Source organism: Pagrus major, chromosome 13 (assembly GCF_040436345.1).
Source record: "Pagrus major chromosome 13, Pma_NU_1.0".
NCBI classification, from domain to species: domain Eukaryota; kingdom Metazoa; phylum Chordata; class Actinopteri; order Spariformes; family Sparidae; genus Pagrus; species Pagrus major.
The window spans coordinates 20,838,444-20,856,756 of record NC_133227.1 but is presented as its reverse complement, the minus strand read 5'-3'; the positions used below and the strand labels follow the sequence as shown (position 1 = coordinate 20,856,756).

General features: G+C 40.8%; 1 protein-coding gene across 1 annotated transcript in view; it reads left to right on the top strand.

The window, feature by feature from the left end:
- LOC141007694 (rho GTPase-activating protein 26-like) overlaps positions 1 to 18,313 on the top strand; it is a 97,565-nt gene that overhangs the window by 59,518 nt on the left and 19,734 nt on the right. The window contains exons 13-20 of the mRNA XM_073480079.1: positions 75 to 140; positions 1,291 to 1,365; positions 1,937 to 2,021; positions 2,966 to 3,024; positions 13,696 to 13,801; positions 15,170 to 15,329; positions 17,421 to 17,565; positions 17,900 to 18,071. Coding sequence (XP_073336180.1) covers positions 75 to 140; positions 1,291 to 1,365; positions 1,937 to 2,021; positions 2,966 to 3,024; positions 13,696 to 13,801; positions 15,170 to 15,329; positions 17,421 to 17,565; positions 17,900 to 18,071 — 868 coding nt within the window. The remainder of the gene's footprint in view (positions 1 to 74; positions 141 to 1,290; positions 1,366 to 1,936; positions 2,022 to 2,965; positions 3,025 to 13,695; positions 13,802 to 15,169; positions 15,330 to 17,420; positions 17,566 to 17,899; positions 18,072 to 18,313) is intronic.

The following is an 18,313-nucleotide window of genomic DNA, read 5'->3' as shown; positions in this document are numbered from 1 at the left end:
GTAAAACCCCCTTTTTTCTGACTCTGTCTGATTTTATTGCGACGGCTCACACTCATTCTGTTCCTCTCCGTCAGTGGCCCAGCTGGATGTGACCGGGTTCAACGTGATGAAGAAATTCATCTACGCTGTGGAGACTCGAGGTGCAGTGTTAAATCAGATTCCTGTGTGATACACTGCAGCTAATTTAGTTTTAAGTTTAGATCTGTTTTTTTATGTCCCACCACAGTGGTACAGTGTCTTACAGTGTTCTCACTGTTCATTTAGAAATATACACAGCATACTACACATAAATTTATACTACAGAAAAGCTGTCTTTTTCCATAATTGGGTCTATCAGGAATAGACACTAGTGTTTTGCAAACTGTCATAGAGCTGAAATGATGAAACATCTAATCGAGTTTTCCATCAACAGAAAGTCAGCTACTGTTTTGAAAACTGTTTGAATAATTTTTCAAGCAAAAACTAAATATGAACCCTGATAAAGCTCCTCAATTGCAAGAATTTGCTACTTTATTTCTCTAACATGACAGTAAATTGATGATCTAAGGATTTTGGTTTGTTGGTCAAACAAAACAAGTGATTTGAAGAGGTCAACTCAGGCTGTAGGATATTATCACAGATATTTTCATATATTTTCTGACATTTTAGAGACCAAACGATTAATAAAGAAATCATTCATTTGAGCCTTTTCTGCAAGAATCCCTTCTTCTTCTTCCTCTTCCTTCTTTCTTCTTCTTCCTTCTTCTTCTTCTTCTTCTTCTTCCTTCTCTTCTTCCTCTTCTTCCTCTTCTTCTTCCTCTTCTTCCTTCTTCTTCCTCTTGTTCTTCCTCTTCTTGGTCCTCTCCTTGTTCCTCTTCTTCGTCTTCTACTTCTTTTTCTCCTTCTCCTGGAAAATAAAACTGGTGTTTGTTTATTCTATTAAGAATTTATCTATTTCTGCACATTAACTCTTTGTTTATGTTTCCAGTAGCCCTGGCTAGCTGCCTTTTAAATTCAGCAATCACATTATCTGTAACAGTTTAACTGACTGGCAGCCTTGAATGGTGCCAGCTGTCTTTTTTTTTTTCTCCCTCTCCATCTTTTTTAGGACTGTTTCTAAGTGGATGAATTAACATTTGAATACTCTTGCTGATGTACTCTACCTTTATCTTTGGCCATGCCAAGTGCAGCAGGTGTACAGTACTCAGAATGAGGAGGCACTGAAATAAATATTACGTATCGTTGGTTCAAAACTTCCATGGAACAAGATCAGGAGGTAACCTCTCTTCTCCTCTACACTCCCTCCTCCAGGTATTGATGAGCAGGGCTTGTACAGAATAGTCGGCGTCAGCTCCAGAGTACAGAAACTACTGGGCCTTGCCATGGGTAAACACAGAAACACACATATTTTGTCAAAACTGAAAATAAAAACACATTTTGTCATGGGCTAAGTTTCCATTTCAGTTTAAACACTCCCTACAACTCCAGGACACAGATGATTACTTTCCATGAAGTTTACTGGGAATCTTGTGAAACTAGAAACACAATACAACAAAATGTATGTATTATTAAACAAATCAAACGTCACAGCAGTATTTGATACATAGCATGGTTTAGCTATCCTAGCGGCAGCAAAATATAGAGCTAGCTTAGCTTTGCAACACAATTGGCATCTCAGCAGTCTCAATCTCACATAAACTCAAATTGCCTCATAACTTTATGTCGCCGGATGAATAATACTCACAGACGTTGCCTTAGCAGAGAGGGAGGAAAAATAGCCTGCTAACTGAAGAACAGATGACTGTGCTGACACAACTGTAGCTGCTACGTTGTTGCTAGTGTTGCTAAAATAAACAAATGACACAGAACTATGTTGTTCTAGAAAGGCACACATTTTCTAGGGGCATAACACATTTTCTCATCTTTTTTTTGTAATCTTCATATTTGTCTATATCAGATCCTAAGACGTGTGCTGACGTGGAGCTGGAAAACCCAGAGTGGGAGATTAAGACTATCACAAGTGCTATCAAGCACTATCTCAGGTTTGTGTGACAAGGCTTCTTAGTGCACATACAAGTCATGGAAATAGAAAATGTAATGAAACAGCGGCACAAAGTTCTACTGAGAAGTTAGTTTTATATTTAAAGATCGAGGAAAGTGTTTGAACCTCGAAGAGGCGTGGAAAAAAGGACTTGCTGCTTTTTCAGGACTCCTGTTAATGCTCTTATTCTGAAATGACAGCACTTTTCTGCTATTTTCATTCACTGCTGGAATAAATGCATATTCCTGCTTTCAGCCTCTTGTATAAACAGCTTCTCTGGTCTGGATCCATCTCAATAAATAGTTAATTTCCCTGTTTATTCATGCAGCATTTGCTGTATCTGCTTAAATCTGTTTTATGTATTTTTAAACCTTTATTTACCCACAGAGGGTTTTGATCGTAGCGCAGATGATGTTTTGCATTTCATATGCACACAGTTACACACAATCACACATGGGCTAAATGATTTCCTCAAGAGCGCCACAGCTATCGGTAATGAGGGAGGGATTTAGACTGTGGGAGGCCAGGAATAGGCGACTAAGTCAAAGGAGAGATGCATGATGGGAAAGAGAGGAGTAATTGTGTTCAAGCTGTGCTCAGTCTACTGTACCTGAATTACAACACACAGACGCTGCAGTCACATACACACACACACACATACACTTCACTGGCACAAAGATGGACGGCTTCAGAGAAAAGACCTACAGTTCACATTCACACACACACATTTACAGCATCAGGTCAGGCCTCATTGAGAACCAGCAGGAGCCATTACGCTCCCCAGGCAGCCGTGATTACACAGATGTCCAGGTGTGCAAACAGGCATGGTGGAGGGAAAAAAGAGACATCATTCACAACTATTCACATGTATTGATTTGTGCAGAGCAGCCAGCCCTGTACTCCTGTTACGTTTTACAATCTGACGTCTCAATCTCCTGTTCGCAGAATGCTGCCTGCGCCTCTCATGACTTACCAGTACCAGAGGAGCTTCATCAAAGCTGCCAGTGAGTGTTTTACTTTTCTGTGTCTTATTTATCTGCATTTTTTTATCCCTGGGGACGAGGAATCATTGGAGGAACTCAGTGAATTTCCACCGCAGGGACCAGGGTCTAAATTAAGTTTCAGGGACAATATTTTACAGCCAAAAAAGTCCCTGCTCTGGGGGTTGTACTTCCCGAGAGTCTGGGAACTTTGGGACTTGGAGCACTGATCATTTTTGATTGGTCGAGTACTCACAGCACTTTATTTCAACCACCTTTTTTAAAGATCTGCAACAGCAAACCTGTTATTTTGTTCACTGTGCTTCGACACATCACGGTGGAGTAACAGAAAAAAGCACACAACAGTTTTTTATTTTGTGTGCGACATGTAAAAACAGCTATCTAAATTCTGTCCCTCAAACACGAGTTCACTCAGCAGAACACAATATAGACTCTCCTGCCATTTGAGGTTGTTCGAGGTGTCTTATATAAAAACACTGCAAACAGCTCTTCTTCGACAGCCTTGGATTCATAGAACAAGCCGCGCTAAATAAAGAACCGTACTGTTTACTGTGCCGAGCAGGAGAATCTATAAGTATCCTTTGGTTTATTATTACTTTAAGCTGAAATCCTGTCCTCTCATGCTGATACGTACAGTTTATGAATATATACTTCAGATGAAGTTCATTCTTCTTTTTCCTCTCCTAATGGATGCCTGTTTTGAGAGATTTCTTGAGCATTCCGCCTAATTTGGACAGTGAGGCCATCATCTGAATCGTCATGTGAATGAGGTCATGACATGCACGGTACAAATAAGCGGTTCACCTACTGAGACGCCAGGACACCCCACTGGGCCAACAGCCTGTTTGCCCGGGTAGCTGAGCCCCCCGACTGTACCGCTTTATGTTCTGTGAGTGTTCACACAGTATGTTGCTGACCTGTGTGTGAAGCATTTTTTCATATTCCACATGAAGAGGAAAAGCCTGGGGAGCTGGACGATTTAGTAACAGCTTAACCTTTTAAGGCTTGTCGAACAGCAGCTGCAAAATGTTCAACTTGTTTGATGATTCCAGCACCTGATGAGTGTGTGTGTAGTGAGTCAGTGTTAGGTTTGGGCTGATATTAGATATAATCAAATATTGCGTAATTTGTCTCACTATGCGATATTTCTCAACATATCGAACAGCTGTTACATCATCTCCAGGCTTTTATTTTGAAAAGAAAAATGCACATGTAACTGTCATGGCAACGGAACCGTCGGTATTTGGGAGGTTACTACAGGTGAATTGGCCTAATTTAGCAGCATGCATGCAGCACTTTAACATACAGACATTGAGGACTTTCTGGGCGCACAGCCTCTCTAGATTTGGCAATATTTCGAGTTTTGGCGAGTCAAGGGATTTGAATGAGGCCACACGTCATCTTTGCTGAAGCAGGCTTTAACTAAACAGGGCAACACCACAATTTTGCGGTGTCAACTCAAGAGTGCAACCCAGTGCAGTTTGAGCGACAGTTATATTGTCTGTTGCAATAGATAGATTGATAGATTCGTAGATCCTTCTCACGTGGCTCCAAGACAACAAAATAAAGTTTTGTCAACACCGACTGATTTAGATTATTAAATAAGAGACTCTGCATGAGGACTCTTTAGTTTTTAAAGTACTCTTCCGTGCTGTTTGGCTTAGTTTTGATCTAGTATCGTTTCGCTAGGGCTCTTAAGGGTTGCTTTTACCGTCTGGACCATTTCTGTGTTGCTACTGTATCAGCTTTTCCCAGATTTTTTGGAAAGTGGGCTCATCCCAACAAGCCCAGGTGCAGCCCAGTCCGGTCCAGTCTGGTGTGCTTGTATTACAGGATGCGTCAGTGACCTGTTTTCTTTGTTTGTCTGTAGCTAATTCCTCTAGAAAGCTGAGCTGACAGGGGAAGGAACTGCAGGAAATTACCGTGTGTCTCTGGCAACGCCACCAGGAAATGGCTCCATAGTGAGGCCAACTGGAAAGAGAATGAGAAAAGTGTGTTTGAGTGTGTGTTTGGAGAGAGGAGTAGAGCGTGGCACTTGAGAATGCCAGGGTAGCTGGTTTGATACCAACTTCGACCACCCGCGCTATAGCCTAACTCATGAATTCACGGTTTTGCAATAATCATAAAACACAACACGAGCTTGCCAACTGTTTGTGTAAGATTACAGATTTATATCTCTCATCACGCCGAGGCTCCTCCGTTCTGTTAAACTTCCCCTCATGCCCTTCATCAGTTGCTGTTTGTGTGGGTGTCTGCATTTGCATGTCATTAATTTTTGTGTGAATGAATAAGTGCAAGAATGCGCGTCTGCCTGTGAGAGCGCGCTTTTGTATTTTTTCCAAGGCAATGATTTTGCCGAAGCAGCGGGGTGTTTTAAGGATAGCGTCCTAAGATGAACTCTCTCTTTCGGCTCTGCCCTTTCTCCTCCTCTCTTTCACTCGTCCTCCCCGGCTCCTCCCGCTGCACTGCTCGCAAACCTCATCTTCTCCCTCCTCTTTTAGTTTCATCTCGGATTACTCTCTCCCATCCCATGCTAGTCTGGTGTTAGATATCTGGTTTAAGTGGAGGGCTTAGTGTTTTTCAGCAGCTGCAAAGTTTTCCATTTACACCTGATGGGTGCGTCGTATTGGGTCAGGATGAATGATTTTAACACTCAGCTGTCTTGAAGACAGATTGCCTCAACTCTCCAACAGTCACTGCAATCATTTCAGTGTATTAGATCCTTCTCATGTGGCTCCTACACTACATAATAAAGTTTACTGACCACTAACTGGTTTAGGCAAGGAAATGGAGACTTTGAGAGACAGAGGAGGAGGAGGAGGAGGAGGAGGAGAATGGGTGAGGGTTGCATGCCACCTGGATTTCAGATACCTGCCTACCTCAGGCTTGTACCAGCAAGTAAACACACATACAGTAATTACCCTGTCTCCAGTTATTAGGCTGTGCTTGCACTATTTCTTTCTCATTAATTGATCAGTTTTCTGCTCATATTTCTATCTCTCTTTTTCTTGCTATATCTTACCCTTTGTAACTTTCTCACATTTTCAGTTCAAATGCCTGAATTCCTTCAGCTCCCTTTTCAATGAGCCTTTTTTTTCAGCCCTGCAAGGTGAAGGTTCTACATATCACGACCAAACATTTTTCACTTTTATCATCACTATAATTCATGCTTTATAAGCTCCTACATAAAAGAGATGAAAAAATGAGGGGTAATGCAGGGGTGAAATATGATGAACATGAGTTGAATATAATACTAATGCACAGTTTGACATTGAGAGTCTAACCTGCATGCTACAGACTTTAAAAAGATACTATGCCTCTTTTCAAGCAGCCACGCTGACAGAGGCTCTTTTGAAAAATCAGGATTGTGTCCCAAAACCAGTAACTAAGTGTTGATACATATTTATGTATCTAATTTACCAAAGGGTTTTTCAAGCCTATAATTCCTGATCAGTGATTTGTATGCTGCTTGTTCTGCAGGCAGTACAGTAATCATATTGTTTAGCTGCAGATCAGAACAAATTACATAAGGGGGTTATTGGGCATTTTGGATTTGGAGGTCAAACTGATTATTACATGGACGAACAAAGGGCAAGTAAAGACTTCAGCTGAACAGGACAAATGCCTGCTCTTTGAACGCAAGATTTCTTTATTACAAGCTATAATAAGTATAGGCATCAGTATGCTCCGAACAAAGTTGTTGTTGGATTGTTGAACAGGGTCGGAAACCCCGTTTCCCCAACACCTTTTAGACGTCGGAGTTAAGATGGCTGCACCTGGCAACTTTTGTAACTAATGAAACCAACAACCTGTTAAGCAACATGGTTCAGGCAGCTTCTCTCTTAAGCTCTTTTTTGTCATTCTCCATTGTGAGCCATTATCCCCATTTGTATGATTCATCACCTCTTCATTTTGACAGCAGGCTTTTCACCTTACCTTAAAGTGTGGACATTTCAAACAGGTATAAGCACATTTGCTTTTAAACCACACGTTCGCGTATACACCCGCCTGCCTTGTGAACATAGTTGTTCACATACTTGCCTGTATACTATGCGTGTTACTGGCGGGTACCACTAGATGCCACATGTTAGCTTGATGTCCCATTCTTGTCTCTGCTCATTCCTCACCCTGTCCCATCCCTAGACTGGCACTACACTGCTCCTACTGCGTTTATTTTTAAGGACGTGCGCTACTGATGCTCGAAACAGCCGCAGGATACGTGAATAAGCACTTATGCGTACCCGAACGTGTTGCTATGCTCAGGAGCAAGTTCCTCCAGGTATTACCAGGCCAGATGAGACAGATAAACTACTTCATGTGTGGTTTAGGTCTAGCCCAGGTTCTACTATCTATTGCCTGCCACCACAGGTAGATGGATTTTCAGGTGACACCCTGATCAGAGGCCTAAACCACCTCAACTGGCTCTTTTTAAGAAGCAGTGGTTCAAAAGCTCTCAGATGTGTGAACTCGTTGCCCTTTCTCTAAGAAAGAACTCCTCCTTGATTATATAATCAAAGTCTTTAAGCACCTGTTCAAAGCCCATGACCCTGAGTTCGCATCGGTATGTAGATCGACCGGTAATTCAAAAGTTTCACCTGCATGCTTGGCTCTGTCGTCACCTTGACAGTCTGATTAGTAATGTGGGTGTAGAGCGGTGCACACTGTAGTGATCCACCTGTTGATCTCACACTTCATTTTCATCTCATGTTTCCTCTTCTGTTTTCTTGTTACATTGTTTCCAGAAACATCCCCTTCTGCATCACCACATTATCCTGCTTTTGCTGAAAAGACTGACATGGATTTCTTAACTATAGTGGAAAATACTGTTGTTAATAATTTAGACTGCTTTGTGTGCATGTATGAATATAAGCAGTTTCACATTGCTTCCAGCTAGGTGCTGTGGTTGCAGCCTGCATCTAAAACAGTGATCAGACATGATGTTTTCTGTTCTCCCACATAATAGTTCAGGCCGGCGATTGCCAGGCAGCTCGCAGCACGTCTTTCATTTTGACAAGAAACAGGTTATGTAAAACAGCAGAACAGGAGGAAAACTGGAGATTTATTAAGTGAGAGACAAACACCTGTTGTCTACTCCTTCTTCAGACACCTCCTCCTCATCATTTCCCATACAGATTTTTTGACACTCCGTCCACTAATTTTGATGCCTGTTATTAAAATGAATGCGTCTTCGCATGCAAATCTTGCTGTCAGTAAACACATCATAACCCCTCTGGTTCGCCTGCAGCTGTTCAAATGATTTTTTTTTTTGGGCTGATGCAAACTAAATTAGCCTTTTCGAGCCTTTACGGGCTCGTTGAGAATTAAACTAAGACCTTGTCCACACATATGGATATTAAGCAAAACTATCATTTTCCTCCATGTTTTCATGTAAACATGAACAGCATTTTAGGTCAGAGGTTTTTTAAAATGCTTTGAAACTGCAGATTTTTCAGGAAATTATGACATCGTCACCTTTATTTTGATCATGCCATTTATGTTTTGCGTAATGATGATAATAATAATGCATGTGCAGCAACAACTGTGGACTACAGGTTGGTTTACGTTCGGTTAGCACCAGTGTAAGTCTTTGTTAGCACTACTAGGTCTAGCAGACCTTATTCACATGGCGGCCATTTTCCTCTGATGTCACATTCAGGGTAATAAAGCTCTAATGCTTGGATAATTTTATGCTGCTGTTTTTAGGTAGGGATTGTTATGAATTGTTGTCATTTTACCACTTCCAGATTGATCAGAAACTAAAAAATGATGATGATAGTGAAAATCTGGATCCACATCGGACAACATATTTGATAACCTGTTAGCTAATGTTAGCATTCAGCCACGTCCGAGCAAATGTGTGGAAGATGTGCGTTGATGTTTTTGGATTATTTTAAGATTTTCATATTGTATCGTGTAACACTACCTAACAATAATGTTAGCTGTTGTCTAATGTTAACTAACAGGTTATCAAATGTGTTGTTTTACCTTGAAAAATGTCCCGATGTCCCTCTGGATTTTTACTATCCACTGTCTTTTCTGGTGCTGATCAATGATAGTGTGAATTCGTGAATGATAACAATTTGTCAGGTTACCTATCTTTGTTTGACTTGCAAGCTGGAACACAGGCATTTTGAGCTTTCCACCCTGAGCTTGATGTCAGAGGAAAAAGGCCGCCATGTCAATATGGTCTATTAGACGTTTAAAACTTGACTCAGTGGGTTTATGACTTTGCATGCTCATAATATGCTTCTCCGGTGTTTGGTGTATCGTTGACATAGACTTTATCGCCACCTACTGGCTTGCATGCTTGTTCGAGTATTTGTAATAGTTTTTTTGCTCTCAGGTGTAAAGAGATATTTTTTTTTTAAAAGGAGGGGAAATTTCTGTTGTTTAGAAAAATATCCAGATATGTGTGGACAAGGCCTAAATCTGTTTCTTCTCAGGATTTTATGAACATTAGTCATAAAGTAACAGGTGATCGTCGGTAGATGAGAATGTCAGTATTGATTGACTTAATTGGCCACTTGAGAGAAGCAGAGCCAGCTGTAAACACATTGTTTTTAACCACCTCATAAAGGGAAAGACGAGGGAGTCTGGAGATAATTCTGTGTGGGTTTGTCACTGCTATTACAGGGCCAGTTGTTAATGTTAAAATATTGATGAGTGTGTGCAGCTTTAAAGATAATGTGTGCATTCACTGTATGGTTGTTTCTGGCAATTTCTGAGACAACTCAGGAAGTTGCAACTTTTCAAACGAAGCCTCAAAAAAACTTCAGTCCATTGAATCTTTGGTGAAATAGGGGACGCATGACCTTACGTTCCATAGATTTTATCAGTCACGCTCCAGATAAATTAAGATCATGTGGTCTCTCATATTTGCAGCCAAATACATTGAATGTGAAACACTCACTTTACATGTTCTCAAAAGGAATTACAATAATGATTTGGTTGACAATGAAAAACAAAGACTGCCCTGTAAAAACTGTAGATGTTATGTATTTGTATAGTTCTGTCTCTTCTACCACATAGCTGTATGAATATACAGAGCTGCACACACTGCACAGGCTTCGGGATGTCAAGTATGAATAATGAATGATAAGAAAGTAGACCAGGTGGTGGTGCTGGAGTTAGTTAAGGATCAGCTGATGGTCAGCAGATGTGGCAATCTTCCTGAAGAAATGCACGCTTCATTTTTCCTAAGTGCGTGTGAACATGTTTGGTTTCCTGACATTGATTGTAAAACTATGTACTCCATACATAATCAAAAATCCTCTCTTACTTAACAGATGCACTATGCAGTTTTGATGAGGTGAGACCCAGACATGTCTTCAGGGCTTTTTCAGAGCCAGGGCCTGTAAAGATTGTGGTATTTTATGAAAATCATTCCTTTTATATTTTAAGTACAAAAACAAAAGCGTCTGTATAACTGGCAACGGCCCAAATCACAGCTTTTTGTGATTTAGTCAAGTTTAGTTTTTCTCTGATCAGCTTACTGCTTAACAAGCTATCTGCGTGGAGATAAGGTATTGCTCATGTAACATTTGAGTAAATGTTTAATTACTGTTGAGAGAGTAGAAAAAAGTGAGTTGCCTGCTGTATTGTGCATACTTACAGTCCTTACAGGTGATCAAAAATTTAAGTGGTTTTTAATTCTGATGTCTTGAAGTCTCCGTCTCAAATGTTTAATTAAAAAACCCATCAGAGAAAGTTCCCTAAAAGTTCCCTGAAGGTCATATTTTTGTGACTGTCAAATCATTTTCTTTCTTTCTCCTTTTTTTCAAAAAACCCTTAGACATCTCTGAGGGAAACCTGAAGGTTCTCTGAGGGTTGTTTTTGTGAAATCTTTCAAGGACCTTGAGGTAAAGATCCTTATTCTAAGCACTGTTTCGTAGGCAACTGGACGTGTTTCAGTTTTTTGAAGATGTGTCACAAACGTCTTCAATAAAAAACAACTGAAACAAGTCCAGTTGCCCATGATACAGCGCTTAGAATTACCATGACCTGGATGACTGAGAACCTTCATCAACAAAGATCCTCATTGTTATTGTTGATGAACCTTAAGAGAACGACCTTTCTCTGAAGGTTTTTCACAATAATCTTTAGACAACATCTAAGGAACATTACATTAATGTCCATAAAAGATTTTTCAAAAAACTAACCTTCTGGGAACATTCCCTTAAAGTTCCCTGAAGGTTATATACTCTTTGAAATACCTTCAAAGAGAAATACGTTCTCTGAGGGTTATTTTAGTGAAATCTTTAAAAAACCCTAAAGGTTCTCTATAGAGTTTTATTAAGTTGTTGGTTACGGAAATATAACCTGGGAACTTGAAGGAAACTTTCCCAGAAGGTTAGTTTTTGAAAAATCCTTCACAGACATTTATGGAACGTTCCTTGGATGTTGTCTAAAGGTTATTATTGTAAAACCTTCAGAGAAACTTGATGGAACGTTCCCCAAAGGTCCTTTGAAGATTCACAAAAATAACCCTCAGAGAACCTTCAGGGAAAAGGTTTCACAAATCAACCTTCAGAGAATCCTCAAGGAAATTATATTCGTACTGAAATGTGCGGGTCGGTGTATCATCCAGGCAGCACAATTCACTTGCAGAATAAAGCAGGTTTTATGCTCTCTAAAGTGTGATGAGTCATTTTACCCACTGCTGTCTGTAATATTGCAATGTGACCGGAAACTGACTGTTTCTTTTATAATTGCAAAATTTTTAGGCGATGTGCTGGCTCAACCCTGTATGGTCACCATGTTGTGAAGTGTTTCAGCAAAATTCATGTGGAAGAAAGAAAGAATTGTACGACAGTGAGAAAGGATGGGCACTAATCCTGATGGATTATTGCATGTGTGTGTGTGGAACTGCAGTACTCGAATACTAAGACAGTAGTGTATTTATTCTTTTGTCTAAAATTCAAAGTGACTTAAAAAGTCGTCCGGTAAGTGATGGCTGTGGCGGAGGCTGCTGTGATAAATGACTCCTGTTGGTGTATTCACTTGTGACTCAGCACCACAGCTACTGACCGCACAGTCGACATTCAGACCTCGGTGTGTGTGGGTGTCCCTTTAATTGATTTCTTTTGATGTGAGATGGATTCCTTGCAGTTTCTTGACATTTTGTGTTGTAATCCAAGCAATGAATTTGAGGATATTTATATACTACTGTATATATTTGCCTGTAGTTCTAGTCATCTGTCATTTCATGCACTTTCAGTTGCTCGAACACTTACTCCAAATGCATGACAACATTTGTATTAAATGAATAGTTTTTGATAAGAAGTGATTGTTTTTGGTAAGCCTTTGATTCACTTTCATGCCGACAGTTAAAGGAGAAGATCAAGCGCATGCGAAGAGCCAGAGAGTGTTAGGCATGGCATAGTGCAAGGACTGTAAAACATATGTAGAATTATTTATATACATATATACATAAACATGTAAACAGCCAGGAAATAACAGCAGCAACAATATAGTGATGATGTGGTTTTCATCCTCACATTAAAAGTTTGACGTGGAGAATACTGTATGATCCATCCACTTTGACTGCGTTTGACCACCCATCATTAATGATATAACACCTCTCCTTGTCCTTCGCTCTGCGGGATCAAAAACTCTTCCGCCTGTCGAGTTCAACAGCTCGATCTTGGACTTTGTAGTGGAGCCGTTATCTATCCAATATCACTGCCTTTGAATTTGTTTTTCCAAGTCTGTGTTTGCGGTGAGATGATTGAAGTGTTTGTCAGTGCTCCTTACAGATGCTGGTATACGCAGAGCTAGTATCTACAGTATGTATTGAGCTACTGATAGATGGATAGACCTCCTCCTGGATAGAACTAACACATTTTCAGGAGTGTTAAACTAAGAGAAAAGTGTGTGCTTCAAAATAATGTCTGTGAGGTGGTGGATACCATAGATTGCCTAATAGAGAGCGATGAGTGTTAAGTGTTTTCATGTGCATGCATCTGTTTGGAGGTATGTGTGGGTGTACTGGACGTGCACATGCATGTTTATGTTTTAGGCTTTTCATTTAGTGTGTGTGTGTGTGTGTGTGTGTGTGTGAATGGCTGGTTACATGTTTTTGTTGTTAGTGTTTGTTCTGCGTCTGTCTGCTTAATACGTAATAAGTATGCTTTTAGGGATTTTCTCTCTGCATGCCTGTGTATAAGTGCTTGCAAATATTTGGTCTGTGTTCACTGTATATTTGAGTGTTTTGGTGTGTGTGTGTGTGTGTGTGTGTGTGTGTTTTAGCTTGTCAGCTCTGTTAGTTGGCAAAAAAATAAAAATGTGTCTCTGTGTGGGAGATGCTCTGCTCGTTGTGTATTGCCTGGCGCTGACAGCAAGGACCCGAGGGTTGATCTAGTGCGAGACTGCTGTCACCGTTCTATCGACTGACTCTGCAGCCGTGACTGATTATAGTTATTCATCAACAAAAGGTCTCTCTGCCTACCTGTCTGTCTTCCCTGCCTGTCTACCTGTTACTCACCAGTACACAGAGTTTTCCAAATTTGCAGCAGAGTGACTAAAACTATCTTGTCATGAGCGCCTGACTCGCATCACCCTGCCTTTTTTGTCTGGTCTTATAAAGAAGTCATCAAATGTGACACCTCATGCTGAAGTCTTTTGTTTCTTTAACAGTCTCTCGCTCTTTCTGTCCTCTTATCTGTCTCTGTCCAGAGTTGGACAACCCAGAGGCCAGGGTGACAGAGATCCATGCTCTGGTGCATCGGCTCCCTGAAAAGAACCGACAGATGCTGGAGCTGCTGATGAAACACCTGGGCAAGTAGGTGGAGAATATCACACACCTGGACGACTGCAGTCTTTTATTTCTTATGCTGCGTCAGACATTGTGCACAGAGGAAACAGAAACAGCACAGTGGTTAATTTTAGCAGTTTCTCTATTTCTGTGCCCACTTCGCTGTAATACTCCTTAGCTTGATTGTTGTTGTTGTCCATCCTCGAGGTGGATTAGGGCTCCGTGTAATCTCTTGACCACATGCATTAAGGCAGCGTGTGCTGAAAATAGAAACCCATCCAGCAGTCATCGGGCCAAATCTATTTCCCCACTTACCCCTTGAAGCCACGGTTAGGTTAAAATAGGGCTACATTTTTACATAATCACCTTTTAATAGGACTTAAATTGCTATATCTCAGTCTGAAGCAGGTATTAACTCCACATTGAAATAAAGTCATGTGTCCCTTTTTTAACCTCAGCGTCTGTCATGTCTTTTGACCTGCAAATCACCAAATCAGTGCTTACTGCAGGATAATAGGATGCTACTTACTCCTTCGAACTGATTGGAACTCAACATTTTGCTCAAGGACATTTCATCAGGGCAGATGCTAATGAGCACTCCAGATGATTAAGTTCAGCAAATGTATTGCAAGTCTCCTGCAAAGATCTAATTTTTTCATAAGAAGTACATTCCCTGACAATTGCTTGCCTCTTCATTTTTTTGTTTCTCCCACTTTTGTGATGTTTTAATACAGTAGGTGAGCAACATTTTACTGTATAGACGGGTTCATTTGTGAGTCAAACAGGCTGTCTGTCTGTAGTTTACATAACCACAAGCTGCTGCAGCCCATAAGCAAAAAAGCAGGGCATGACACTGTTGGCTTATGTGCAGTTATTCCTCTAATGCAGCCTACTAGCATTGTGTTTTCACTCTAAACCCGCATCTAAGCCCTGTGGCTTTATTGGGATTTTCTTCAGCAATAGCTGCATGATATAATGTGTGTCAAATGGGACATCAGCCATGTTTATACAGCATGTAGGCGAGTGCGAATGCAGGTATTTTTGTGAGCATGCACATCATTACCTGAGCTTAGTGGATTACACCTGTCTTATAGGTTGAACTGTTGAATAAACACACCTCAGCTCTTTGTCTCATTCAGTTCAGATCAGATTGGAAGGTTTATCGGGATCGGTGCCCTGTGAAAACAAAATTGCCTTAAAGGTTCTTCTGTCAATCCAGAAAATACACTCAGCTGCCAGTTCATTTGGCAGACTCAGCTGAAATGAGGGCAGTCAAATACAACAGTCTGGCTTTGTGGCCGCTAGATACTCGCGAGTCACAGGGTGTAAAAACCAAAACAAGGAGCTGAACGATCGTATTTTCTCTCTGTCTCTCTGTCTTTCCCACCTGAACAGTGTGGCCAGCCACCACCAGCAGAACCTGATGACCGTCGCCAACCTGGGTGTGGTCTTCGGGCCAACTCTGCTCCGCCCACAGGAGGAGACGGTTGCAGCCATCATGGACATCAAGTTTCAGAACATTGTAGTAGAGATCCTCATAGAGCACCATGAGAAGGTAAGAGGGTGTGTGTGTGTGTGTGTGTGTGTGTGTGTGTGTGTGTGTGTGTGTGTGTGTACACAAACAGCAGAATCCGTGGTCGAGGACTAAATGAATCCCGTGGCATTGTTGAGGGGATTGACTTTTGTGTAATTGCGCAATTAAAACAGAAATTAACACACCTAATCATTTATATCTGAACGAGCACCTGACGCACATGTATATAATCTACACACTTCAAAGCCACTTTTCCCTTTAGACCCAAGCAGCTTATTGGCAGGCCAAGCTGCTTACACACGTCACCATGGCAACAGACAAATCAGCTGTTTGAGGACCTAGCATTGTGCACATAGTATGTTCAGCCTGTGAAGTAAATAAAGGGTGAGACACACAGACAAATAGAACATGTGTGCATGCATGAATTCACACACGGACATGATGAGCGTGTGTCGAAACAATGACTCACACACACGAGACATGGTAGCTCTCTCAGTCCTCTAAAGACAGTCCGCACGTCACACATCTGCCCTCCCTTGACAAATAAAATGATGATTAGGACAAAACATTTTTGTTCATTTTGTTTGCTGCAGTCAGCCTGAAGCTCGTCTGGAGCCTTTCTTATTCTCCTTCCTCGACAATATCTATTTAAATGAAAAATATTTCATTTTGGTGGAAAATGTTTTGAAATGATTTCCTCGAGCTACGAGTCAGATCGGGTCATTTTTATTTATAAAGCCTGGTGTCACACATCCCAGTTAGCCTCAAGGGGTTTCCAGAGTTGCAGAAATATTGGTAGGTTTCATGTGATCCTGCTTATACAACTCCAAAACAACGAATTCAGTGTGTTAAAACGGCTTCTCCTGCACTCAAATATGGGTTTTTTTGTTTTTTTTTCTGTTTTCCATCTTGAGTGGAGCTATGGGTGTGGAGCTGGCAGCAAAGCAGAAAAAAAGGGGCTGACAGATAAATGGTTGAAGCCATGATGACATTTGACTTTGGCTGAAATAACAGACTAATACGAGCAGAGCGGCATTAGCTGTGGAAAAAACCATCAAGCTGGAAGAGTGATACGTAATTGGTGATTACTATACTATATTTTTATCTCAGCAGGGTATTTTCTGAATCTTGCCTAATTGTGCTTGAAAAAGCAGAAATAAATTTCAGCAATGTCACGATCAGTGCCACGAAATCGCAGACTGAAGCACATAATGTTTCCCTGGCGTTAAGCTTCTGCACATGTAATTATTCCCAGTTAAAAGAAGTTTTTGAAACAGCAGCCAGCAGCTCTGTTGCTATGTATAAGAGAGTCTAGTCTGCAAAGGTTGCAATTCTGAAACATAACTCCAGGAATTAATATCAGATTTACCCTATTAGCTCCTATTTGAGACCAACGCTTTATTCAGTAGAGAGCAGGAAGGCAAGAATCATTAACTGGGCATAAAGTGAGTCATAGGTCCACAGTTGGTTCAGCAGATCTTTGTATTGTGTCATGCTGCTTTTTTTAGTACCGTTTTCTGTATCAAGTCACAATATTTTGCAATATGTTGCACTGAAGCATGAGTGATGTCGCCCTGCAGTTACATAAATAGCTGGACAGCAGTAAGAACATGCTGTGCACATGTTTAAACTGGCAATAGACAACTGTTTTGCTCGAACTTATCAGTATGAAGTTGATGCTGATAGCACGATATAACAGTTTTTAGAGTAATTACACCACAGGCCGTATGCACACAGCAGCCATTTTCCTGTGTCATCCTGCTGTATTACAGGTGCCAGGTTGTATAAATGGAGGGAATCTGACAAATTGCTATCATTTCACCACTGTCTGCTTTCATGTCATATTATAGACTTGTACATGAATAAACTGTTTTTCTCCTTATCTTTTCTCCATTTTAGATTTCGCTCTCCAGTGAAAATGCTCATTTCTTCTCTATTCTATTTCGAAAAGTGGTGTTGATCATCCTTGATTGGAATTTGGAAACATTTTTTCCTATTTCCACTTTAACAGAGAAATGAAAAATGATGTTATTTTTCACTGGCATGTTTGTTTTGTAAATGTCTATATTGTTTCTTATCTTTCACACACACCGTCTGTCCTTTTTCGCGCAGATATTCAGGGACGTGCCGACTTCTGCGAGCGGGCCGACCAACATGCAGCTCAACCTGCCCAGGAGAAGAAGCACCGAGAGCAAAGCCCCGTCGTGCAGCGAGAGGCCACTCACACTCTTCCACACACCAACACATTCCCAGAAAGGTGAGCTGAACCGTGTAATTAGCCTATTAAAAATAATACAATGTATCGATTGCTCCATTTTTTCATTAAAGTTGACTCTATGTGTGGCTGTACTGTAAACTTGAATGGAGTCTCTATAACCACCACTCTTTGTTGGAAAGTATAAACATCAGGCTGTCAGCGGTCAGTTATGCTTTGATTTGTTTAGCTTATGATCAGAGAGAACGCACAGTCAACAGATGTTTGGTTTTAAAACAGGAAAAGGCTTACCAGTACAAACGTGGCCACATGAAGCAAGAAATGGAGAACGTCTGAAAATACTCAAGAGTTGTAAAATCTTCCTTTATTCTTGTAGGCGAAAAGAGGAACAGTGTAGGAACTGCAGCTGAGCTGCAGCCCGTGTCCTCCTCTGCCAACTGTAACAGCAGCAGCAGCAGCAACAGCAGCAGCCAAGGTCGAACCCCGAGACACAGCCTGACCAGCAACGACGGAGAGCACGACACCCGGCAGATCCGACCCAGCTCTCTGTGAGTAAAGTGATCAGAATATGATGCTGAACTTAACCTGTGTAGTTCCTCATAGATACTGTAGGCTCTATTATTTACATGTATTACTTTGAAATTAAATATAGGTTAAGTATTTTAAACATTTATTGTTTATTTAATTACTTTGAGAGATAATCAGCATATTAGTTCTATCTTTTTCCCTTTATTGTCTTGTACCAGTAAGATTTCCTGAGCCTTTTGTTTTTTACTTTAAACTGAAGTTA